Below are 24,453 nucleotides of genomic sequence, written 5' to 3' on the forward strand. Positions count from 1 at the left end.
TCCTTTTGAAAACTACGTATGTTTTGACCCACCAAGTCACTGTTGTCATTTAATGATTGGTCAAATCGACAGCTGGCCGAAACGAAGCCTCCATTTTTCATAGATTGATAGACTGTGGCAAAGAGGCGTTAAACACTCACCATCAGAGGGCATGCAGAAAGTTCTCTAAGCCACATAAAGGAGGCGGAGACTTCTCATCAGGCTCATCAGCATTTGACCAGTGCTGAGGTTAAAGGACTTTAGCCTCATACAGATTAACCAGCGTTCCCATGGCGTCAACAGCGCGCTCGTGTATCTTTGTAAGCGTGCTCATCGTCTTCAGCCCGCCATCATTGGCATCAGGTCAGAGAAGGAGAACAAAAGGAACCATGAGTATAATCATGTCATGTCGTGTGATGTTGATGCAGCCAGCCCCCGAAGAGGTAGCCACTTCCACTTTTCAAACCTGTAGTTTGCTTGCTTCTCAGTCTTCCGAGATCCAGATGAGGCGCACAGTGTCCTGGTGCGCACCAGGAGATTCAACTCGGGCTGGCTGGAGGAGTTGCAGAAGGGTGATCTGAAGAGGGAGTGTCTGGAGGAGAAGTGCTCCTATGAGGAAGCCCGTGAGGTGTTTGAGCACCAAGAGGCCACGGTTGGCATGTCCTGCTCATTTTGCACCAACTTCAAATTCATCTCCAACTTGATGTTAATTCAGTGATCGATCGCTTTGTGTTTCCTCAGGACGAATTCTGGAAGACATACAGCAGTAAGCAGAATAAATCATTTTCGAGCTACTTGAAACTGTTGAAACAAGATCCTTTTTGAACAATTTGTTGTGACGACAACAGTTTTAGAGGTAGAAAATGCATGAGAATGATGCCAAAATCATTTGTTTGTTTGGTCAGAATGAAAAACTGAGTGTCCAATTACTGCACTCATAAATCGCAATCAAAACAATGGTGAAACACACCGCTGTTTTTAGCATGAGTGTGAATAATTGTACAAACATTCCCATTGGATGGCGTCGTTCCTTTGAAGCAGCCTTTGAAGCAAATCGGCATGTTGCACGGCATTTTCTCGTTTGGACTTATTATGCACAAGTGACTTCATTAAGTGGCATCCCGCAGTTCCAGATAGCTGTGAGTCGAGTCCCTGCTTGAACGGGGGAAGCTGTTTGGTCCTGCCGGCGTCTTACAACTGCTTGTGCCCACCGCCCTTCAGTGGCCTCAACTGCGAGCTTGGTAAGGTTACCACACATGTGTCTTCTATAAAGATAACTTAAATCCTGCTGTGTTCTGTAGACGACCACGACCGGCCAGAGACATGTTTGCTCGAAAATGGAGGCTGTGAGCACTTCTGTGATGAAGACGAGAGAGGAGAAAGAGTCAACTGCTCATGTGCAGATGGATACATTCTGAATGCTGATGGCCAGAGCTGCATGCCCAAAGGTGACCTTCGAATTATTTGTAGGGGTTAGGTTTGTTGTGATGATGTTTAAAAAATATGATCACACACGTAGGACATTTCATAATGTTTTTAAACAATAAGTGGTGGATACTTCCAGGAGGCAGAGCGCAATGAAACCATGACCAACCCTCCGTGTTTTGTGGTTACTCCGCCAGATATATGGCAAAAGGCTTTATTTTATTTTTTCATTTCCTTAGTTATTACAAAGGGGGAAAAAAATCGAAATTAATTCACCGTGCTTAGTTGGACTATTAAAAAAAGAAAATTGCCAGTTGACATCGTAACAAATTCTGAAGGGACGGACTCGAAACCAAACCACCTCAATTGTGGGGTTTGTTGAAGGCATTTGCTCCCAGGTATGTATAAAATGTTTTGGGGTGACTTTGAGATAGAGCACCTACCGTTCAGTAGCTTCACAGGTTCTGAGTTCAACAGCCAAAGACCCAAAAACCAAAAGAACCGCTCAAGTATAGGCTAGAGTCATTTACAAATGATGCTAGTATGCTAGCAAGGTTACCAAGGTTAAGGGTTATTGCCATCTATTGCCATCTTCTGAATTATCTCCAGTGGTCGTGTTCACCTTGTCTGGCTTTCCACCACAACTACCGGTATTTTTGAATCAGGTGACCGGCTGAAATGTAAATTACAGCTGGTGTGTGGTCTCCCTTTCAGGCAACTTGCTTGGCTTCACATCTTTTTAACTGACATTTTACCCTCGTTCTTTGTTTCGGTCAAATGACATGGAAGGGCTTGTTTGCTAGTGGTGCCAACGTTAAAATACATATTTCCCTTGCCTCAGACTCAATAACGTGTGGCATGACCCCGGTTCTTCAAGATCCAAACAAAGCCAAAGAGCTTGACCCTCGTGCTCGGATTGTGGGTGGACAAGAGTGTCCCAAAGGCGAATGTCCCTGGCAGGTACTGTATGTTGCTTTGAAAAAAAACCCGTCTCAGCCTCAGAGTCCGCCGCACAGAGGCGTTTGCTTCTTGTCGGTATGGTGCACTTAAATGTTTCTTGTTGCTTCGTGTAGGTGTTGCTGCTTTATCATGGCAAAGGTTTCTGTGGCGGGATAATCATTAAACCCATGTGGATCCTCACGGCATCTCACTGCCTTGAAGATACTGACGTCCAGTTTTTAAATGTTGTTGCAGGTATAAGTCACTGAACGTGTTCTTGTCTCTGGCTACGAATCTGTTGCATCATCGTCATGAATGCACCCCGGTTCACGTTCATCCATGTTGCGGCTGCCCCACTTTTTTGTGCCAAGATCTCAACTGTGGTCGACTTTTCCCTCTCTGTGAACATGTGTCATCATTTGCGCAAGTTGACCAAAGTAATGAGGCTAATTTGACAAAGTAAAAGCCGAAAGTTCCAGATATCCCTTTTCAAATCGACAGAAATAAATGAAGGTGCGCACCACTGTATTCAAGTACAGATACCTGTTAAACCTAATTCAGTACAGTGACAAAGAATTTGTTCTCGGTCCCTGACCTCACCACAGTGTCCCAAGTGATGCTTATACTGCTCTCTATCTACTTCCAATTTGGCAGGCGAGCATAACACCATGGTGGAGGAGGGAACAGAGCAGGTCATCCAGGTGGCTCAAATCCTCATGCACGAGCGCTACGAAAAGAAGACGGCTGACAACGACATTGCCCTGCTGCGATTGGCCTCGCCCGTGGTTTACACGCCATACGCCGTACCGGCCTGCCTGCCCACAAAGTCCTTGGCTGAGCGCGATCTGTGGGCCGTCAGCATCCACACGGTGAGCGGCTGGGGGCGACGAGCCGAAAACGGCCCCACCTCACATCTGCTGCGCCGCCTCAGGGTGCCTCGCATACGTACACAACAGTGCATCCAGGAGAGTGGCGTGCAGCTGACTGAAAACATGTTTTGCGCCGGATACCTTACGGGCCGGGAGGACTCGTGTAAAGGTGACAGCGGCGGGCCCTTGGTGACGCAGTACAAGAAGACCACATTCCTGCTGGGCATCGTGAGCTGGGGGAAGGGCTGTGCCCGGCCAGGCCACTACGGCATCTACGCACGCGTCTCCAACTACCTGCAGTGGATACACAACCACACAGCGACACCAGTCCAGCTCACAAACGACACGCAACTTCCACCGCACAACCTCACCACCTGAGTGCTCGCTTACCAATCATCATCCACCCTCTTGAGCTCTCAACTTTATCTTTTGGTACATTTATCATACCCAAAAACAATTTGCCCGTTTCGTGAGTTGTGTTCACTTTTGGATCTTTTCTTCTCACCTATTTGTTTTGGGGGGTTTTCTTCTCCTGAAATGCTCTAAGATACCACAGGGTGGCAGTTTTTGGAAGAGTATATGCAGTATGTGTTGCTGCAACGCACCCCACCTCAAAAATATGAAAATGGTTTATCGAATGGCATAATAAAAATAAAAAAAATAGTCATTTGCACTTGTATGGGGAATTTGCGTCCCCCTTCGATCGACAAGAAGTGTTTTTAATGATTTTGCTAATAAATGTTGAAGTGAGAGGTTGTCTATGACAAAGAAATTGGACATCTTTGTATTTGAGAGAGTAACTAAAAGTCGATAGAAAGTGATTGGGAGTGTCCTAGCTATATGCATGTTGTGGCTCCATCGAGCCAAAGAAGGTCAAATTGGTGGCATCATCTCACACCTGTTGAGATTTAAAGACAGGTTCAAGAGATTCTACTCACAGCCTCGTCTCAGACTAGCAATTTTAAAAAGTGTGAATTTGGTCAGGTCGCAATACTGGTTATGTCACGCATCGCCACAAAGAACGAAAGACTTGTGATGATGTCAAACATGTTTGATATTGTCTGTAGAATCAATATTTGGAAGAGACGGATGTAAAACCGCTGAGATGAACACCTCACACTAAACGATGGAGATGACAGGAGACCAACGTTCCCTCTAAGCTGCGCAACTGTGCAACTGCGCACTGGTCACACACTCCCAGCGCACAAGGAAACTTATCCAGCGCAGTGAACGCACTGCAAATGAATTAGCTGTATAACTTTTTTCTGTGTCAATTTGCTGTGTAATTCAGTGAGTGGCAGGTGTGCAGTCAATCATACGATACGATGCAATGACGCTATGCAGCCAATCGCAGCCAATCACAGCACTGACGGTACGTGCGCATGTTCTCTGCTCCATAACAACAACAATGCGGCAGCGATAAGTGACGCTAACCTTTTATCACCGTGAAACGAGCGGGCATGGAGTGTGATACGTCGACTCCCCAAACCAAAACAAAAATGAACTCCGCTTCTTTTAAGGTGGAATGGCTGTCTGTCGGAGTATGTGCAAATAAAAGAACAAGCAGTGAAACTAGGTCAGATCTTTTCTTTTTCGAGTGAGAAAGGTCTGCTCTGCAAAATATGCAACGAATATATGTAAGCACATTTTCCGATGGAAAATTCTGGACTAAATGGAAGCTGGACTACCTCAAGCGACACATTCAGCAGAAAAGTCATTTGAATGCTGTTGCAATTATATGAAGTCTCAAGATGGGAAAAGGGATTGATACATTATTGCGGAAAAATAATCTGACCCTGAGCAAGTTAAAAGTTCTCAGTGACAATATTTTACTTGCCCTCAAAATGAATGCATTCATTGCTGTTGTAATTCGTTTATTTTGATAAGCCATGAAACTTTCTATGATCCCAGGTGTGACGCTGGTGTGTGGCCACAGCGAGCACTTGAGATGTTGCTCACAGTAGTCCTCGGTGTGCTCAGGGAGGTTATCTGTTTGCCCAGACATATGAAAAACTAGAGGGAACGTTGCAGGAGAGCGCCGTGACTCCAGCGAAACTAAAACTTCTCTCTGACTTTCACTTTTTAGACTGAGATTGTGCACATCGTTAGGTGGAAGCCCATCTTAAGTTGAAACTCTTTCACTGAGCAATAGCAGCAGGTGGAAAGTTACAATAAATGTGCAAAAAGGGGTTGTTAGTGGAAGCGAGGGAGAGTTTTTGCCACATGTGCAAGATATGGTGCATTTTTTCCCGAAATAAAATCATTTGTAAGACATTTATTTTTAAGAGTAAGATAAAACAGGTGGAAGTTTGTTTACAATTTAAGATGTGTGTTAACATAGGCAACTATAACAATTTTTAGGGGGAGAAACTTCCATTTTGTCTCTGTTCGCGGGTGGATGACCCTATCCTGCCGATCAAGGTCTCGAGGTGAGCTGGAGCCTCTCCCCGCTGACTCTGGGCGAGAGGCCGGAACACCTTGCACTGGACCTGGACCGGTCACCACTTCCTGGCAGGAGTTTATTCTGTCGAAAGACAACCACTGATTTTGACGTCCACACGATTTAGGGCTCCAATGAATGTAACCTGCGTACGTCTGAAATGTGCGAAGTGATGAGAATGCATCAAGAAAAACATATGCAAGCACGGGATGATCTTCAAATGGCAAACTCAGTGCCAAAGGTTTGGCCAAGATTCTAAACTAGACCCTTTGACTGTGAGACCCATTTCACTTTTCTGTGATATGACAAAATAACACAAACAGACCTCCAAGATATGACGGCAACACGTTCTGCAAATGTATTTGTGGCGCGATACTTTTGACTCCCAGTTTCAAGTGAGCCATATTCCAAAGTGAATTGACCTCTGGTTTGTTTACAGACGTGATGGAAAAAGGGGAATGTGTTTGTTCTGTCAAGTCCGAGGGTCGTAAGGATCGTCGGAAGTCTGGTTTAAAGGTTCTGCCTCTGTGACATGCGGACCTGGAACTTGATTTTGGGGAGTAAACCGCTGGACATCATGTTGGCGAGAAGCTGCATTGTGTTGATTCTGCTGATTGACATTGCCGCAGCTGCAGGTTTGTCTCTTAAATGCAAAAAGTGGTCATCTTTCCACAGATAAAACGCCCTCATTTCCTACTTGTTCCTGCCCAGCTAAACATATTAACAATGCCAGACGAGGAGCTTTTTAAAGCCTCAGCACAAGCCCAAACATACTGAATGAGATTTGCGATCTATCATTTGACTGTACGTGCACGCGTTTGGTCTCAGTGTTTGTGAAGAAGCAGGAGGCGGATGCGCTGCTGAGCCGGTGGCGGCGAGCAAACTCGGGATTCTTGGAAGAGCTAAAGCAGGGCAATCTGGAAAGGGAATGCCGCGAGGAGATCTGCGACCACGAGGAGGCCAGAGAAGTGTTTGAGGACGACGCCCTGACGGTCAGCCGGATGCCTTTTGACTTTGGTTTATTTATTTTGGCGTTTCCCCATTCTTAGTTTTTCACATTTTTTGGGCCTTTGCTTTGTGTTGTGATGACAAGGTTACTGTATTTTACGCACTATAAGGCGTACCTAAAAGAATCCAATTTTCTCAAAAGCCCTCAGTGTGCCTTATAATTCGATGTGCCTTATATATGGTTCAATATTCAGATTTCTGGGACATAGTATTTTAAATGTTCGGTAGAGCGCTTTGTTGCAGCTGCAGCAGTTATGAAAGCTCCATATTCATAAAGCTGTATTGTATAGTATTGTATTCCCTTTAGCGTAGCTCCATCTAGTGAATGTATAACGTAACCCCAGCCACTATTGTATCTTCTATCTATGCACCATACAATGCGGTGAGCCCTATATGTGAAAACAGTTTGAAAATAAGCCATTCATTGAAGGTGCGCCTTATACTCCTAAGAGCCTGCATCAGAGTTGGTGCTGCCTGAGCAAAGTGGGGCGGGAGGGATGAGAGTGACAATCGCTGATGCACTTTCGGCATTCTGAACAGGAAAACACGCACATACAAAATGAAACCACTCCTAAGGAGCTACAGTCAGTCAAAATTGACGTCCACAAACTCCAACAAAGACTAACCAGACATGATCCTGGTGCTGCTCACTCGGCCACATATTGATTCGATGTGTGAGGAAGGGAAGACGCACTTTTTAGGTTCTGGCATAGCTAGAGAGCAAACTGCACGTCTCAATTCATTTATATAACCATGCAGCCATGCGAACCGAGACCCTCGAGTTCTGTTTGTATTGGAGGGGAAATTCATGAAGGGTGCTCAAGTACGTTACTGGCCGCCATTTTTGGCAGGTGAAAATCAGGAAAACTGAAACGGTGAAAAGAGTTTAACACGATCGCTTCACAACTGCGTAATCCATTGTTGTCAATCTTTGCATCGTTTCCAGAAATGATCTTCAAACGGAATCGAAAATGTATTTCGAAAACAATGTGAATTCACTTCACAATGTGAAATTGGATCATTTCCCATGGCACAGTAATGCGGCTGAGAATCACTGTTCTGATGTCTACTAAGCTCTAATTGCTGCCTTGTTGCTGTTCTTTGCTTCCACAGAAGCAATTCTGGGATACGTATGAACGTAAGTCCGTCTTAAAATCCAGTGACCAATTTCTGTTCCTCTTCTTCTGCCTAATCATTTGCTGTTGTCCTGAATCACCGTGCTGTCAGGCCGGGACCCCTGCCGCATCAACCCGTGTCTTAACAACGGCGTGTGTGTCACCGTGGGGAGCGGCTTCCAGTGTCAATGCGCCGAAGGCTTTGAAGGACGCTTTTGTCAGATGGGTACTGCAGGAAATAACAGCCGATTGAAAGCATACTCTATAGGTGGTGATCTCATTGTGCCGCACCCACCCCCTTTCCCGTCTTTCAGTGTTTGAAGACTCGCTCAAGTGTAATTTCCACAATGGCCAGTGTGAGCACTTCTGTGATGGCTCAGGGAAACGCCGCAAATGCTCCTGCGCTGATGGCTACATCCTGGGCGAAGACGGGCGACAGTGCATCGCTCAAGGTGGGCGTTTTTTTGGGGGGAGGGGGGGGCTGAAGTAGCACTTGCAGTGATGGCATCCTCAAGATTCTATTCTTTACATATGTTGCTATTAAGCTAGGAGTTCTCTGACAGGGGAGATCTTTTTCCATGGCTCATAACGGCAATGAATGTCACTAAATGCTATGGGAATGATGCCAACCAAGATATTAGCGACCTGTGGAACGGATGAATTTCAAGTGAATTCAATTCAATATTTATCCACCTTTGCGAGCCGACGTACAGTGCTTATGGTCACAAACAGAGAGGAACTTGTTGAATAAAAATAGCTGCTGCCAACTCAGCCATTTGCCGGCTGCACGTAGCTGCTTTTTCAACCGCTCTAGTGACTATTTCCCGCCAAGAAACAGACAACGACAGACTCTTCGACACAGCGTGTTCCGTATGACAAGAAAGGAGCGTGGTAGAGGGCAATCACAAAGGGAACGGCCTTGAACATTGCCAAAGACAGGGTGCCCATTTGGCAATCTGTTAGAAAGCTGCCAACTTTTCACTCACGGTATGTACTTATGAGCAGTAAATATTGTGCAGAGGTCACTGTGCCTCACCTGGAGCCGACAACTAACTCGACGTGGCAACTGTGAGCAAGGGAGGAATGCTGCATGAATGGCACTTCAATTCCCATAAAATTGCCTTTGTGTATTTTCAGTGGCGTTTCCATGTGGTCAACTCGCTCCGAATAATCAGAGCACGATGCAGCAGACGAGGCTTGTGGGATCCAATCATTGTGCCCAAGGAGAGTGTCCCTGGCAGGTAGATGCTCTCATCATGAAGCCTGACTGACAACCAGTCAGTCACACTCTATAAATCATAAGCTACTTCTAAATTGTCGTTTGGTACTCTGGTCCAAACCAAAACAGAAACTGATGAGACACTGTGCATTCTACTGCTTGATTCACATTGGGACAGTTCGATGGTATCATGCTTCAGTGCAGTTTGCAGCACTCATTCAGACTCGGCATGTTTATCTGCGCCATCACTTCATGAGACTTTGCAGATTGTTTCCACTCAGTCTGTTAGCAATATTTACACTGTGCAGTTATCCTCCAGCGAAGTGCATCACATATCCGTGTGAGATGAATCACGAGGAATTTGGTGCCAAGTGGGCGCAAGTACGGTGCCAAGCCTTTTGTGATCTTTTCATCCGTTCGCCAGTCAATCACAGGAAACCGAGAAATTGTACCAGAGTGTGAAGAATAGCTTATATACTGTAACGATAGTGACATGTTTTTTTTTTTTTCATGTTAGGTTCTGATTCAGTTGAACGGAGCCACTCATTGTGGGGGCGCTCTTATTGGGCATGACCGAGTCCTGACTGCAGCTCACTGTGTCCATGGAATCAACCCTGGCAAACTTACCATCGTGGCAGGTAGGCAAATGAACAGTTATTGGTAGACGCTGGTGCTGAGAGCTGACCAGTATCTGTCATCCAGGGACTATTGTTTTTGAGGTGCACCCGTTCTCCATTGACCAAATGCCCAGCTAGGTCTCTCCATCTCAACCCCAACAGAGCCTGGGTTTTGGAGGAGGTTCCCCTCCCCGCCCCCTGACAGAGAGTTTTCTTTGCAAAGTGCTTTCTCATGTGGGGTTCCGTTGGCTTTATTTCATGTATGAGGAGTGGGGTCCTTGTACCAGTACTGGTCATTTTGGGCTGTATAAATGAAAGTGAGTTGACCCGACTTTGATTGTGTTGCCAGGGGAATACAACCTGGACGCTGACGATGGCATGGAACAAAGAATCCCCGTTTCAACGGTGACCGTTCATGAGGACTACGAACCAGTGACGGGCCACAGCGACATTGCACTTCTGCATCTGAGTAGAGGCGTGTCCCTGAATAGTCACGTACTACCCATCTGCTTGCCCACCAAAGACTTGGCAGAGCGTGAGCTGCTGCTCCTGCGCTACCACACAGTGTCTGGCTGGGGCAAGAGGATCAGTGGAGGAAATGACGACGGCACCGTGTCTGCGGGCGTTCCAATTTCCCCGATCCTGCGCAAAATGTCCGTGCCCATCATCCAGAATTCCCTCTGCTCCGAGAGAGGCCGGTATAACTTCACCGACAACATGCTGTGTGCCGGCTACCTGGAAGGTCAACAAGAGAGCTGCCGTGGAGACGACGGGAGTCCATTGACCACACTCTACGGTTCCACCCACTTCCTTTCAGGAGTGGTGGCTTGGGGGCGAGGCTGCTCAGTCCGAGGCTACTTTGGCGTTTACACCAATGTGGCCAAATTTGTTGACTGGGTGAATTCCGAGAACCTGCCCTTAACCACGGTGTCACCTGGCATGCTGCAACAGAAAGTAGCTGAACACTGAAAAATGAAAATATTCGAAGATTCGCCAGTGAATGTTGTCAGTCATGCAAACTTTCATGTCTGAAATAAAAACAAACATCCATTTATTTTCTCTGGTCCTTGACCTCATTAATTGTTGAATTTCTTGTGGCCTTGTTTTCCGAAAAAAAATTAAAAATTAAAAACCCAAAAACGTATGCAATGATGGTATTAGGCTCACAAAATGCATCAATAAACATAACTGGGCCAATTTGGAATCAGCAAAAGGAATTTCATCATTCTCTGGTATGACAAAACAACACGCCAGACCTTCATGATCACCAGATGTTCGGCCAATGTGTAGAACGTCATTACCCAATCCTTTTTCATCAGGGATACATCTGACTTCCCGGTTGTAGAAGAACAAATATCTATGGCCAGTTGACTTCTGCTTTGTTTACATACCTGATGTCAAAAAAAGGGGGAACATGTTTGTTTTGCTGAGTCCAGGGGTCATTAGGGTCACCTGGGATGTAACTTAAAGGTTCTGCCTCTCCTATAAGCAGACCTGCAACTTGATTTGGGGAGTTGAGCACTGGACACCATGTTGATGAGAAGCTGCATTGTATTGATCGTGTTTGGCATCGCGACAGCTGCAGGTACTTGGATTTCATAGAAAGAACAGTTGTCATCTTTGCATGGTGATAACGCCATCATTTCCAACTGAGCGCAGCTCGCATTTTAATAATGCTAGGCACTGAGCTTTTAAAAGCATGCGCAACAAGCCCAGACATACTTAACTAAGTTAATGATTCATCGTTTGACGATACATCTACGCCTTTGGGATCAGTTTTTGTGGAGAAGCAGGAGGCCGACGCCATGCTGAGCCGGTGGCGACGAGCAAACTCAGGATTCTGGGAGGAAATCAAGCAGGGCAATCTGGAAAGGGAATGCCGCGAGGAGATCTGCAACTACGAGGAGGCCAGAGAAGTGTTTGAGGACGACGCCCTGACGGTCAGCAGGTTGCCTTTAGAGCTTCAATCAGCATCTTATATCAGTGTTTCCCAGCCTTTATCGAGACTTGGCACATACAGTGCAGACTAGAATTCCCCAATTTACCAGTTTTCTGAGTCTTCTTTTGTGTATGTGTGTGTGTGTGTGTGTGTGTGTGTGTGTGTGTGTGTGTGTGGTGAGGCAAAATCAAAACAAGCCAGAATTTTTTTTTTTTTTAATCTGCGAGCCAGATGCAATCATCCAAAGAGCGAGCCATGGGTTCCCGACCCCTGAGTTAGAGGTATACTAAGCCAAAACATATTTTATATGTGAAGAATCTCATGACAGACCACTAAACTAAAAAGTCCAAAAGGCTGGATACCCATGTCACATAAATGTGGTTGGAAATAACGAGGTTACACTAATATAGTTTGTAATAAGATACAACCGTTGCCAATCAGGTTTTTGTTGTTTTTGTTTTTGCTTCCACAGAGACAATTCTGGGATACGTATGAACGTAAGTCCATGTTAAATTCCACTGACCAATTTCTCTTGCTGTTCTTCTGTCTGACTTTTGCTGCTGTTCGGAATCATTGTGCTGTCAGGACGGGAACCCTGCCGAATCAACCCGTGTCGTAACAACGGCGTGTGTGTCACCGTCGGGAGCGGCTTCCAGTGTCAATGCGCCGAAGGCTTTGAAGGACGCTTTTGTCAGATGGGTACTGCAGGAAATAACAAACAAATGAGTATGTTAATGTATGTGTGGTGACGTCATTGCTCATCGTGCCGCCCCTTTCTCATCTTTTAGGGTTTGAAGACTCACTCAAGTGTAACATGCAAAATGGCCAGTGTGAGCACTATTGCGATGGCTCGGGGAAATACCGCAAATGTTCCTGCGCTGATGGCTACATCCTGGGCGAAGACGGGCGACAGTGCATCGCTCAGGGTGGGTGTCTTTATCCACATGTTGGAAACCTTTGACCCGAGCTATATCCAAACAAGGCGCAAATATTTTTGCAGACGTCACCCTACCTCACCTGTACAATTCTATACGAGAAAAAAAAAACCCCAGAGGAAATGAAAAATGCTGCATGCATGCAACTTGAAGCATGTCAGATTTATGTGATACATCACAATTATATCAGTGTTTCATTGGAATAAAGCTGAGGTAGGGAGGTTTCATTAGTTTAGTATGTTTGTTGTATTGGCACCACAGTCCCCTTACGTCTGTATCATACGAACCCTTGACGCCAAGCTATGGCTCAAAGTTTGAGAACTTCTGTCATTTTAGTTTCACATATGACAGCAGTGACGCCAGTTTGTGAATACAGTACCAGGATTTATACCACACGCTGCTGCAAAGGTTTTGCACACAAAAATGGTCAAAACAATTTCAAATCACACTCACATGAAAAAAAAACAAGTGAGGAAGCTGTACGACGAGGTCGGGCCAAGAGGCCAGTAGTTAGCGATGTTACTTAAAACTCACAGAAAAAGGCCTCTCTGTTTTTCAGTGAAGTTTCCATGTGGCCAAGTGGCACCAGTCAACCAGAGCATGATGGAACATCCTAACAATGGAGAAAGTCCCTGGCAGGTAAATGCTTTGATTACAAAGGATGACTGAAAACTTGTGAAGTGTCATGACAAACTGCTTGTAAATTCTTATTTGGTACACCGTTAGTACTCACACGGACAGTTCTATGAAGTGGAAATTGAGCCACGGCTTCCTGGAGGCAAGTCAGATCAAGTAAACCATTACCGGTACGTACACGGTCAATAGCTCAGACCACAATCCACCGTGTTCAAAGACGTATTGATGAAGTTACCTCCAGAATTGACAGCGCTTGGGATGTTTGTGACCAAGCTCATCCATGCATGCATCCTTTTTTTGTTGTGCTTATTTTCATGCCATACGGACAAAGATTTATCCCTCCATATCCAAACCACACAAGCACAAAGAGGACACGCAAAATCCGCACAGAAAGGCCAGAGCGGGCTTTTGAACCCCAAACCTTTGAACGCTGACGCAGATGAGCTAACCACTAGGCCGCCATGCTGACCCCCAACTTCCCGCTAACCAGAAACAAATTACCGGTACATTTAAAAAAGCTGTTGGGTTAAGCGCAGATTTGAGTATTCTGCAGTCGTATATATCTTCAGCAAAGATTCAACTTTTAGTTTTTACCAGAGAGCGAAGACAGCTTTAGCCTATGAATCAATTGTGATCACCCACCCCACCCGCACCTATTAGGTTCTGATTCAGTTGAATGGAGCCAGTCACTGTGGAGGCGCTTTGATCCGTCCTGACCGGGTCCTTACCGCAGCTCACTGTGTCCACGGAATCAAGCCTGACAAACTTGCTGTGGTGGCAGGTAGGCAAAATACATGATTTCATCCTCAGTCAGCAATCGGTTGGACCAACTTTTTAAGTTTGATTGAGCTCGTCTTCCTCGTGTCTTCTCTCTTCATCTCAACTTGATTTTAAAAACAACAACAGGGCTATTGCCACGGATACAGCTCTTGTTCGGGCTGCTGTTGTCTCATGACAACCCAGGCAGTGTGTTACTCACTTGTTTCTCTTTGTCTTTCTTTCTCCTACCTGTGGTGGCTGCTCCCTGCACCTTCGCATTTGTCGTCTCCTAATCGCTGCTGGTGATACCGTGGTGTCGGGAGCGGCCCATCGTGTGTCCCCATGTGTTAGCGACACAGTCGTTGTGGCCATCGTTTTCTCATTGCCGAACACCGCTCTCCTATTTTCTGTCTTGATCTACCCTCTGTCCTGCTGTGTTTCTCCATCTCAAAGCAACCAATCGCCCTTTGAGCCTGGACTAGGTTGCAGGGTTCTTCGTTCTGTTCTGCTCTGAGAAAAAAAAAACCTTGCCTCCATTGCCAAGTACTTGCTAATGCGGGGTTCGGTTGTTTTTCTTTAATGTGTGAAGAGTGTTATTTTTGACCAGCGCCTTGAGATAATGTCGTGTAATTTGAGGCAATATTGTGTTTCCAGGGGAACAAAACTTGGACGCCGACGATGGCACGGAACAAAGAATCCTCGTTTCCATCGTGACTACTCATGAGGAGCTGACTACTCATGCCAGCGACGGGCGACAACGACATTGCGCTTCTGCACTTGAGTGGAGGCGTGTCCCTGAGTCGATACGCCATACCCATCTGCCTACCTACCAAAGACTTGGCAGAGCGTGAGCTGCTGCTGGAGCCCACCCACATTGTTTCCGGCTGGTGTCGGAGGACCAGCGGAGGAAACGAAGACGCCTACAGTAGCACAACAGCATCCGGGGAGGTCCTCGCCTTCCCCGTCCTCCGCAGCAAGTCCGTGCCCATCATCGAGCACTTCGTTTGCTCCCAGATAGTCGGGTTCAACATTACTGAGCGCATTCTGTGTGCCGGCTACCCGGCGGGTCTGCGGGAGAGCTGCCTCGGAGAAGACGGGAGCCCATTGACCACTCTCTACGGTTCCACCCACTTCCTTACAGGAGTGGTGGCTTGGGGGCGAGGCTGCTCAGTCCGAGGCTACTTTGGCGTTTACACCAATGTGGCCAAATTTGTTGACTGGGTGAATTCCGAGAACCTGCCCTTAACCACGGTGTCACCTGGCATGCTGCAACAGAAAGTTCAACACTCACCAAGACAAAGATTTCCCCTTTGAAAAGTTCAAAGTTCAAGATCAGAAATTGGAAAAAATAAAAGTAAAATAAAAACCTCCGTTGATTCATTTTCTATTGTGCCTCTCCTCATCCAATTCGGGTCATGGGTGAGCTCGAGCCAGTCCCAGCTGACTTTAAGCGAGAGGCGTGGCGCACCCGAGACTGATTACCAGTCAATCACAAGGAACACATTGACAAACATCCGCACCTATGGGCAATTTGGAGTCTTCAATAAATCTGTTTTTGGGAAACATCACTTGGTGAGGGAGACATTCTCACCACTAGGCCCACACCGTTGCTGCCTCATGAAACCATCAAAGATCACTTTTGAAGTTTGACAAAAACAAACAAACTCATAAAAGCTCATTTGAACACTCATTCAAAACAAACAGCATCACAAGAGAACAGGATACGGGAGTTGCGTGCCAGCAAAAACAGGATTGAACCTGGTTGACGTACCCTCTTCATTTCCAAAAATCTGCTAAAACCACTTCAAGTCAAATCTGAACTGAAAAATAAGTATCAACGGACGTTAACCACTGCATAATATTATTATTTTTCTATTCCAAACAATACAACACTGACTTTTGCTGACATGTGACAACTATTAACTGTTCTAAATGTTCTGGTCAAACATAAAGGACTCAAAACCACAACAGAAGATCCTAGTCACAATGCATTTGGTTTTCAAAAAACTCAGAGGTGGGGAACCAAGAACAACACGAAGTACTGTATATCCATCGCCCCCCCCCCCCTCCCCAACCCCTCAAAATATTGTAACATCACAACATCGCTGAACAGCCGAATGAGTATAATTCCAGGTTGAACAGTGAATGGCTCAGTATGGAAATATGGGAGTAATGCTGGAGTCTACTTCATAAGTGCCTGGTGCACATTTTCTTTTTACATTGTTTTTCATCAAACACCAGTTGAGGTTGGTCCTTGTTTCAGAAGGTTGGCCTTGTTCCACTGTAATTCGAACAACAGCCAGATAATACGGCACTACACCTCGAGTGTAGTTGGTTAAGTGTGACTACTTGATTCGGAACATGCTGAACATTCAGGTTTTTTGTGAATGCTACACACATTAAAATGAGGAGAAAAGAAACAAAACAAATATTCACCACCTCTCAGGATAGGTACCAAATCTCTCCCAGGACTGTTATGATCCAAACATCTGCTCTCTGAATTTGGGAACAAGTCAATTTAATTTCTCTGCCATGAATAATCTGATTTCAGTTGTTACTGTTTGCTTTATTTGTTTCCTTTTCATCTGTTTGCAACATTCATAATCTCTTCCTGTGTCTCGTCTTGTGCTTTCTACATGGAATGATTTACGCAACGTTGTTGCGTAAATTATTTTTAAAAAACAGTGTACACATTTTTTGCAGTCCTAACATTTACAACGTTCCTTTTCCAGGGTAAGTCTCGTATTCTAACATGCGGTAGTTGTACAGTATGTGAAACATTTTGACAAAGCAGTCCCCTCCCATCCAGATGGGTCCACTGGAACGCGTTGACACCCCTTCCTCCCCCACAGAGGTCATCGGCCTGCCTTCCTGCCCCTCGTTGTGTATTCAGACTTCAGATCATCCCTACGCCACAAAGAGCTTCTTCTCCTCAACTCACCACCGGACACCATGTTTTGTTTTGGTGAACTGTCGCTCGGCGTGCTGTTTTTGCATCTGGCCACCGCTCACGGTACATTCGATGTCAAGGGGCGAATGATGCTGGGGAACAGTGGGAAGTGTGCGCTTAGTGTGTTTAGTACGTGTGTGTTTGTTCGGTACGCCTTCGATGTGCAGTATATGGCGTGTGATGTCAACCCGCCACACCTGATGGGGGTTCTATCACTTGATTGGACAAACTGATTCTCAAAACTGTTTTCGGGGGCGCAGATAGATTGGTGTATCGTTCTTTCAATTGAATTGGCAGTCAAAAGGCGGAAAACCCAAAAATGACTGGTTATTTGATTTGTATTTTACATCTAAAAGACATCAAAATAGATTAGACCTGTATTTTAATTTTAGGGTCAGATTCTGTTTAGGTTTCGGCACAACTGTGAACAAATCGGTAGCCTATAGCTGTCTCACAGTTGTAAATTTGGGGGCCCGAATCCTGAATCCAGCCTTCCAGTGTGGAGTTAGCATGTTCTCCATGCTCAAGTGGGCTTTCTTCGGGTACTCTGGCTCACCACACAAAACGGGAGATTGCTGTACAGCAAAAGCATCCTTTCCGTGTCAAATGTAATCCTTGAAGCTGCTTTCAACAACTAACTTTAATATGGCTGATGGATCACTATGGATGTCGATCGTGGCCTTCACTGAATGTGGCATCTAACAAGTTAACGTGGCTTTACTAATGTTCCTGACCAAACCTAACGTGACCCTAATTCGATTTTGTATTTTTGATCTGATGCTAATATTGAATTATGACAAATCAGTCCTTTATCCACAAATTATTTGTTTTTTAATTGCTAATTAAAAATGGAAAGAACAAATGATTACACGGACTGACGTGCAACTCTGTTTGATGATCTTCAGTTATGATGCTAGTAGTGCATGCCTCTTAAGACGTAATTCTCCCGTCATCCTCAGTGTTCCTGGGCACCGAAGAGGCCAGTCAAGTGTTGATACGGCCCAGACGAGCCAACAAATTCTTTGAAGAGCTCAAGCAAGGCGACATGGAGCGCGAGTGTCGGGAGGAACGCTGCAGTTGGGAGGAGGCGCGGGAGATTTTTGAAGATGCAGCTAAAACTGTATACGCAATACCTAACACACACACACACACACACACACACACACACACACACACACACACACACACACACACACACACACCAACACTAACACTAAAACAGAAAAATGAGCAATATAGCAAGACCACAAGCGGTGAACCTAGCGATGGGGATCACTATACCCATTAAGTTCATTAAAGTTAGGTTTTTACTCGTTAGATAATGTTACATGTACAGTTAACTATCCTGAACATGCCGAGTTAGCTAGTCCAGTTTAAAAGATCTCAGCCCAAGTTAGCTTAATAAACTTGATGGGGATTGCTTTTTTGCTGACCTGAGGTATTCAAGTTAAATCTATGCTATTTAAAATACTTAACACCCAGTAATAATGTTTTCTCATGCAGTTTGGATGGAAAGTTTTAGCTTGAATTCTTTACTGCTTGTTTTTGCACATAAACTTGAGTGAAACTAGACTTTTACTGTTAGACCATATTCAACTTTTAAAAACAATGGATAGACACACCATGACTACTTGACCATATTTTTCTCACAACTATACACTTGACTTGAGGAATCAAATATTGCTGGCAGAAAAATGACTGACAATAGCTTTGCGTGAAGACGACGACGAATGAGAAGGAAGCTCGGACAGAGGGTGTTTGGACCATAAGGGCATTAAATTAACACTACAGCAGCTAAAAGAAGTCAGTATTTTAGAGTCCATGGGACTGAACCCTGCCGCAAAGAGAGGAAATCCGCATCTAATTGACGCACACTTAAAATGGGGTTTTAATTGCGAATTGATGTCACAAGATGGTGGCAAATCAGAACTAAGAACAAAGAGAATCTGTTGGGGGGAAAGTGGCCTTCTTTCCTCCGTGTGTTTGTTGAATTTCGGATGGTGAGGATGTTGGTTATCCAAATACAGGCTGGAGTCGATGAACAGTTTCTTCTAAGCTTTTAATAACAGAATACTCCGGGCACCCGCAGTTTACAGACAATGGCTGGATCACGAGTGCAAAGAAGAGAGGGATTCCCATCATATTTATATTATCAGAAGGGCGGTACCAAAACTTATGGTGTGGCATCAGGACTTTCGTTTCTCCTAAACTGATTCTTAGCTTGTATCAACTAGTCCATTGCTATGTCTAACTGATGAGGTAGTGTGCTTCAAGGACACATCTGGCTACAAAACAGAGTTTCACTGTGGACATGAGAAAGTTATAATTGCATGACTAAATATGAGCAGAATGCACACTTCAAATCATAAAGCATCAAAATCATGGAGATAGCATGTACACAATAATATCCTTACTGGGGCGTATCAACAGTGTTAACTAGCATAATAGCCTGAATAACATGCTAGCACTAACTAATATGACACCACACATGGGCAAACAAAAATGCGCACAAAGACTTTACACAAACAGTAAGTCATTACATTCACTTTTTGTGATTTACGCACAATAAAAAATGTTATGGAATACTGTACAGGCAAATAAATGTACCAGCAGAGTAGACCACATATCTGCACTGGGAGAGAAGCAGAAACTTCCTTTCAGCTTCAGTTCTGACTGTTGCACACGGCGTGTTTAAGGACTGCCAACAAAATGGGATATTTCAAAGGCAAATGAAAAAGCTCTACAAATTATTATTAAACGTAAACTCACCAAACTTGCACCAGATAGTGATAAAGTAATCTTCTTGTTGCTTTAGACCAGGGGTGTCAAACTCATTTCACATTGTGGGCCACATACGGCCTCGGAAGATGTCAAGTGGGCCGGACCATTAAAATGATACCATACTCTGCTATAAATAACCAAAATAATGTCTTTCCTTTGTTTTGGTCTGAAGAAGCACAAGAACATTTGGAAAATAATAATGAACATATCTTTTACAAAACATTTCATGAAGCACCTTGGATTTCCTGAGACAAATGTGCAATTTACTTTTATCATTCACAAATATGCATTGCAATTGATCCCACTGACTGTACAAAGGCGCAAAACCTTTACAAGTAATTGGTATTGAAAAACATAGTAATGCGCTTTAAGATTAAACGAGATTTATAAAGAAAGGAATTTTTAAACCATTTACACATGTGCATATAAAATCAAAATTTAATCCCTGCCTACACCTTACAAACTAAGGAGAGTGCTATTAAATGTGTAAAGAATAAAGTTTTCACATGTTCTTGATAGCGTCTGCTGTGTTGGGTCTGTTTCAGTGACAGACTCAGACTGCTGTTGTCTTCTTCTCTGATCAAAACAGTGTGTCCCCGAGCGGATATTCCACGAATTGCACCTTATTAAAAATATTCATTCCGTGTCTTTTATGCATTTTTTCACTTTAAATTATCCTGCGGGCCGGCTCGAACCTCCTTGGGGGCCGGTTCCGGCACGCGGGCCGTAGATTTGACACCCCTGCTATAGACTAAGCACAATAAACAGCAAATCGAGTTCAAAAGTCTGTAACTGGTTAATATGCAAATTTGTAACTTCTAATTTGCGACTGCTTAAAAAGTGAAGCGTCCATTTTAAACTGTGACATCAGAGTGTGAGTGGGTGTATTAGAGAAGCATACTTGAACCTCAAAACTGTATTTTTTCCAAATCACCGAAAGAAAATGTGATTTGTTCGGTCATGACAACAATAAAAATGACACAGGCAGAGAAAAAATACATTGTTAAATGTCCTACTTGCTACCCTAACAAAAGTTGCCCTAAAATACGGTTGATCCTATTAAGATTGTGACGCTCATCCATGAGAAGTAGCGTTCCTGATTAATCCAATTTTATTTACTGTCGTCAGTTCACAAAACGGTGTCACAATAATCAAACATTATGAACGCTGTATGTGACAAATGCATTTAAAATGGCCTGTTTGTTCACAAATCGGGAATGTACAGTTAAAATCTTTTGGGGTCATCATTTTGGGTATATTTATGATTTAACAGAAGCAATTCTAAACATTTTTGTTTAAAGATCCTGTTAAGTGTATATAACCTGATTAATTTCCGCATATAGATATAGTGAGGGTAAACGAGTAAGACTGCTATTGCTGGCCAGGCAGCGTTTGCCCTTTTGTCCGCCACTGTGAATGTGACTCGACTGGTGGACAAAAGTATCTTCACTTGACTCTTTAACCAATTTCATGCTTTCTGTTTTTATCTTGCTAATTTTCAGGACAAATTCTGGGCCACATACTTTGGTAAGAAATGGGATGCTTTGCAGAAAATGTGCTGGGTGTTTGTTTTTGTTTTGTTCTTTTATCCAAATGTTATGTGCTTGACCCAGATGGGGACGCTTGTCTTTCAACGCCCTGCGCTCACAGAGGACGTTGTGAAGACGGGATCGGCAGTTACACCTGTTACTGTTACGAAGGCTACCAGGGTTTCAATTGTGAAATTGGTGCGGAACGACTCTGCCTGCGGATGTGATTGATCATCATCCCTCTGGAAAGGTTTTCAACCTGTTCGTGTTCTCTTTTTTTCCAGCTATTCCTCAACTCTGCGAGAACCAAAACGGAGGTTGCCAGCACTTCTGCAAGGTGGAGCAAGGAAACATTGAATGCTCATGTGCTGACGGATATTTCCTGGCTAATGATGACAAATCCTGTGAATCTAATGGTGAGCAGGATTCCACACCGACCACGTTCTGATACCCTGAGCCTCCGCCTCACATCACAAAACTCTTTCAGAGCCCTTCAAATGTGGCGTCACAATCACTGGCAAAACCAGGACCATTTTCAGGTACCAGCGCCCGAACATCACAGAGGGAAATGTCACCGAGTTCAACCAGACCCACGTTGAAAGCAATGACACCGCCGCTGCCAGTCGGCCGGAGAGCTCACCTCATGGCAACCTCACCAGTGAAGAATCGGTGGAGGAGGAAGAAATCTTCTCTGATGTAGTGGGAATGACCCGTATCGTCAACGGGGAGAACTGTCCATCCGAAGAATGCCCGTGGCAGGTGCAGAGAGTCGATCAACTCAGACACCGAGGGCCTGATTTACTATGATAGAATACAAACAGATGTGAGAAGTTCATCTCTGAACCGGGCTGCCCTGACCCAGGATTGCATCTACCAAACAGGAAACATTAACGAACGGTTGATTTTGGAGGACCAAACACAATAATATGGCACGTGCACTGCAAATGATCAGACCTGAGATTTTGTGTCTCAAAATAGCGCGTCTCGTGGCGAGGAGGAGACAGGCAAAATGAGAGGCGGGAAAGGATATTTTCTGCTTGTGTAAAAGACAAAAACTATGGTGACCTATGGTCTATGAGTTGAGATTTTGGAGCTTCTGGGATGATCTATGGGTTGACATTTCCACTCGTCACAATCAGGGGTGATGCCATAAACGTTATGACAAAACCGGTTGCAAATGGGCGCACAATCAGTTCGAGCGGCGATTCGCCAAGTTGTGTGCCGTGGCACATTGGTGTACTGAGATTACGATTCAATTCAACATGGCACGCCTCAGTTGGGGAGAGGGATAATGCAGTGACTTTTTTGTCGTCAATTTACATCCAACCTGTCAATTCTCTATATGCGCTATTTCCTTCGAAGATACAGCTTTCCAATCAAAGATGATTCAATCTGCATCTGGGTGGATTTTACAGTGGAAGCATTCGGTTCCATTCGATGCACTCGCGTCGTTTATTTATTGATTTGCTTATTTTTGTTCCACCCCTATCATTTTAAAAATACAGATGTGTATTTCTCTACGCCAAGCGTGCGGCGTAACAGGCAGCACAATCAACTGCTCTTCCACTACAGGACAGAAGGTACATAATTGACCTGTATATCCGTTTCCACTTCTTGCAGAGTGGGGTGCCGTGATACGTTTTTCCATGTGAAATGTTTGCCTAAAGGTTAGGAAACACTGAGTTAGAGTAAGAACAACGTTTTGGAATCTTAGTAAATACAGGCCCCGAGTGTTTCCACTCCATAGGTATATGGAAAGCGCGTCTTATTCCCGCCCCTTTTGTCCATGCAGGCACTTCTCCTCGATGAAAACGACAAAGGGTTTTGTGGCGGTACCATCCTCAACGAATACATCATCTTAACGGCGGCGCACTGCATGAACCACACGTCTTATATCTCTGTGAGGCTGGGTGGGTGCGACTGACCAGTCAGAGTCTGTCCTTGTGATGCTTTCGTGGTGAAATGACGGCGTTTCTGTCCATCCAGGTGAGTTTGATGTATTGGCCGATGATGGGAATGAAGCCACTTACTACCTGGAGACTGCCCTAACCCACAAGCTGTACCGCTCGGACACTTTTCACAATGACATCGCGCTCCTCAAACTGGCCTCGCCCATCAAGTTCTCCAGGCACATCCTGCCAGCCTGCCTGCCCGAGCCGGATTTTGCTGAGAAGGTGAGCGTGTTCCTGCCTTTCGATGACGGTCAGCATACACAACTCCCAAGTACGGGACATCGGGCTTTTGGGTCGAATTGTAAAATGAACCTCAAAGGAACTTTTCGGGTGACCTTCTGTAAACTTTTGAAAGCACGTGTCCAATTGTAAGTACGTACGTGTCTTTCACTTACTTTTTGCACAACTTGCTGTTGTCTAACAAGTAGCTCAGCGGTAAAATTCACTGCAGGTGTTTGAAATGTCCAAGAAAAGGTCGGTCCACTTCCACGCCTTTCTGTGACTCGTTTAGTTCCTGTGGCGCAATTCTTGACCTGCTGATGGCATTCTGCCATTCTAAGCTCAGTGGGCACTTTGTGTTTGCAGCCTCACAATGGCGAGGTGCTGCCAACACATCGATTCTTCGGTGTCGTCTTGATTTGATGAAGAGGACTGTTTAAATACCAATTCCCGCCGAACGACATTTTTACCCCAAAGCCTTTTATTTTGCGAGCGGTGGACTATATCGAAATGCAGCTTTTTTGTTTTCATGATATGTGGGCTTCTAACTTGTCGTTGCAGGTGCTCATGAAGCAGCAAGACGGCATGGTGAGCGGTTTTGGACGTCTTGGCCAAAATCTGCCAGCGTCCACCATCCTGCAGCGTCTCTCTGTGCCTTATGTGCCCCAACAGACTTGTAAAGAATCGAGCAGTTTCCGTATTTCTGCACACATGTTCTGCGCAGGCTATGACAAAAAAGCGATGGATTCATGCCGAGGGGACAGTGGCGGCCCGCACGTTACGGCGTACAAAAACACCCATTTTATCACGGGCATTGTGAGCTGGGGCGAAGGTTGCGCAAAGGAAGGCAAATACGGCGTCTACACTCAAGTCAGCAAATTCATCAAATGGATCCGTACCGCCATGAAGGTGCTGTTGCGCAAAGAGAAGAGCGGGGGCAGGGCGAGGAGGCAAGGCCAACCATTCAGAAGGATGTATTTCTGAGACGGCCACACAAATTCCCCACAGACGTGGAGACAAGTTGCAAACTCATGCCATTTGTCTGCGAGACAAAAGCTTTTCAATGTGTGTATTTTTCAAAGCCTCTAAATAAACACTACAACGCAGCGCGTGGGCGTGCATGAAGAGCATGTTTCCTTTGA

General features: G+C 45.0%; 3 protein-coding genes and 1 pseudogene across 5 annotated transcripts; all 4 read left to right on the top strand.

Annotated features, from left to right (window-relative positions):
• Positions 1 to 191: 191 nt before the first annotated feature.
• On the top strand, positions 192 to 3,971 carry f7 (coagulation factor VII). 2 transcript variants are annotated; one of them, XM_086118101.1, is made up of 8 exons: positions 192 to 342; positions 468 to 631; positions 721 to 745; positions 1,107 to 1,220; positions 1,281 to 1,427; positions 2,246 to 2,364; positions 2,478 to 2,598; positions 2,998 to 3,971. In XM_086118101.1, exons 1-8 carry the CDS (start codon positions 270 to 272, stop codon positions 3,588 to 3,590), a joined length of 1,356 nt encoding a protein of 451 aa, XP_085974227.1. In that variant the 5' UTR covers positions 192 to 269; the 3' UTR covers positions 3,591 to 3,971. The 2 variants fall into 2 exon arrangements, with proteins under 2 accessions (XP_085974227.1, XP_085974237.1); XM_086118111.1 differs by lacking the exons at positions 2,246 to 2,364; positions 2,478 to 2,598.
• Positions 3,972 to 6,117: 2,146 nt separating this feature from the next.
• Positions 6,118 to 10,665, top strand: LOC147210898 (coagulation factor VII-like). Its single transcript, XM_086118072.1, has 8 exons — positions 6,118 to 6,287; positions 6,481 to 6,644; positions 7,774 to 7,798; positions 7,888 to 8,001; positions 8,090 to 8,227; positions 8,913 to 9,016; positions 9,512 to 9,632; positions 9,961 to 10,665. The coding sequence occupies exons 1-8, from the start codon at positions 6,185 to 6,187 to the stop codon at positions 10,578 to 10,580; spliced, it is 1,389 nt and encodes a 462-aa protein (XP_085974198.1). The 5' UTR covers positions 6,118 to 6,184; the 3' UTR covers positions 10,581 to 10,665.
• A 403-nt stretch (positions 10,666 to 11,068) lies between these two features.
• Positions 11,069 to 15,239, top strand: LOC147210899 (coagulation factor X-like; annotated as a pseudogene). The gene is made up of 8 exons (XR_015101645.1): positions 11,069 to 11,196; positions 11,388 to 11,551; positions 12,023 to 12,047; positions 12,136 to 12,249; positions 12,339 to 12,476; positions 13,045 to 13,124; positions 13,782 to 13,902; positions 14,535 to 15,239. The product of XR_015101645.1 is annotated as a coagulation factor X-like (transcript).
• A 1,498-nt stretch (positions 15,240 to 16,737) lies between these two features.
• Positions 16,738 to 24,436, top strand: f10 (coagulation factor X). Its single transcript, XM_086118061.1, has 9 exons — positions 16,738 to 16,893; positions 17,790 to 17,950; positions 21,114 to 21,138; positions 21,225 to 21,338; positions 21,425 to 21,556; positions 21,628 to 21,899; positions 22,933 to 23,050; positions 23,127 to 23,314; positions 23,873 to 24,436. The coding sequence occupies exons 1-9, from the start codon at positions 16,833 to 16,835 to the stop codon at positions 24,293 to 24,295; spliced, it is 1,494 nt and encodes a 497-aa protein (XP_085974187.1). The 5' UTR covers positions 16,738 to 16,832; the 3' UTR covers positions 24,296 to 24,436.
• Positions 24,437 to 24,453: the final 17 nt, after the last annotated feature.

Source organism: Hippocampus guttulatus, chromosome 1 (genome assembly GCF_054856545.1).
Source record: "Hippocampus guttulatus isolate MCC_2025c chromosome 1, RoL_Hgut_1.0, whole genome shotgun sequence".
NCBI lineage: Eukaryota > Metazoa > Chordata > Actinopteri > Syngnathiformes > Syngnathidae > Hippocampus > Hippocampus guttulatus.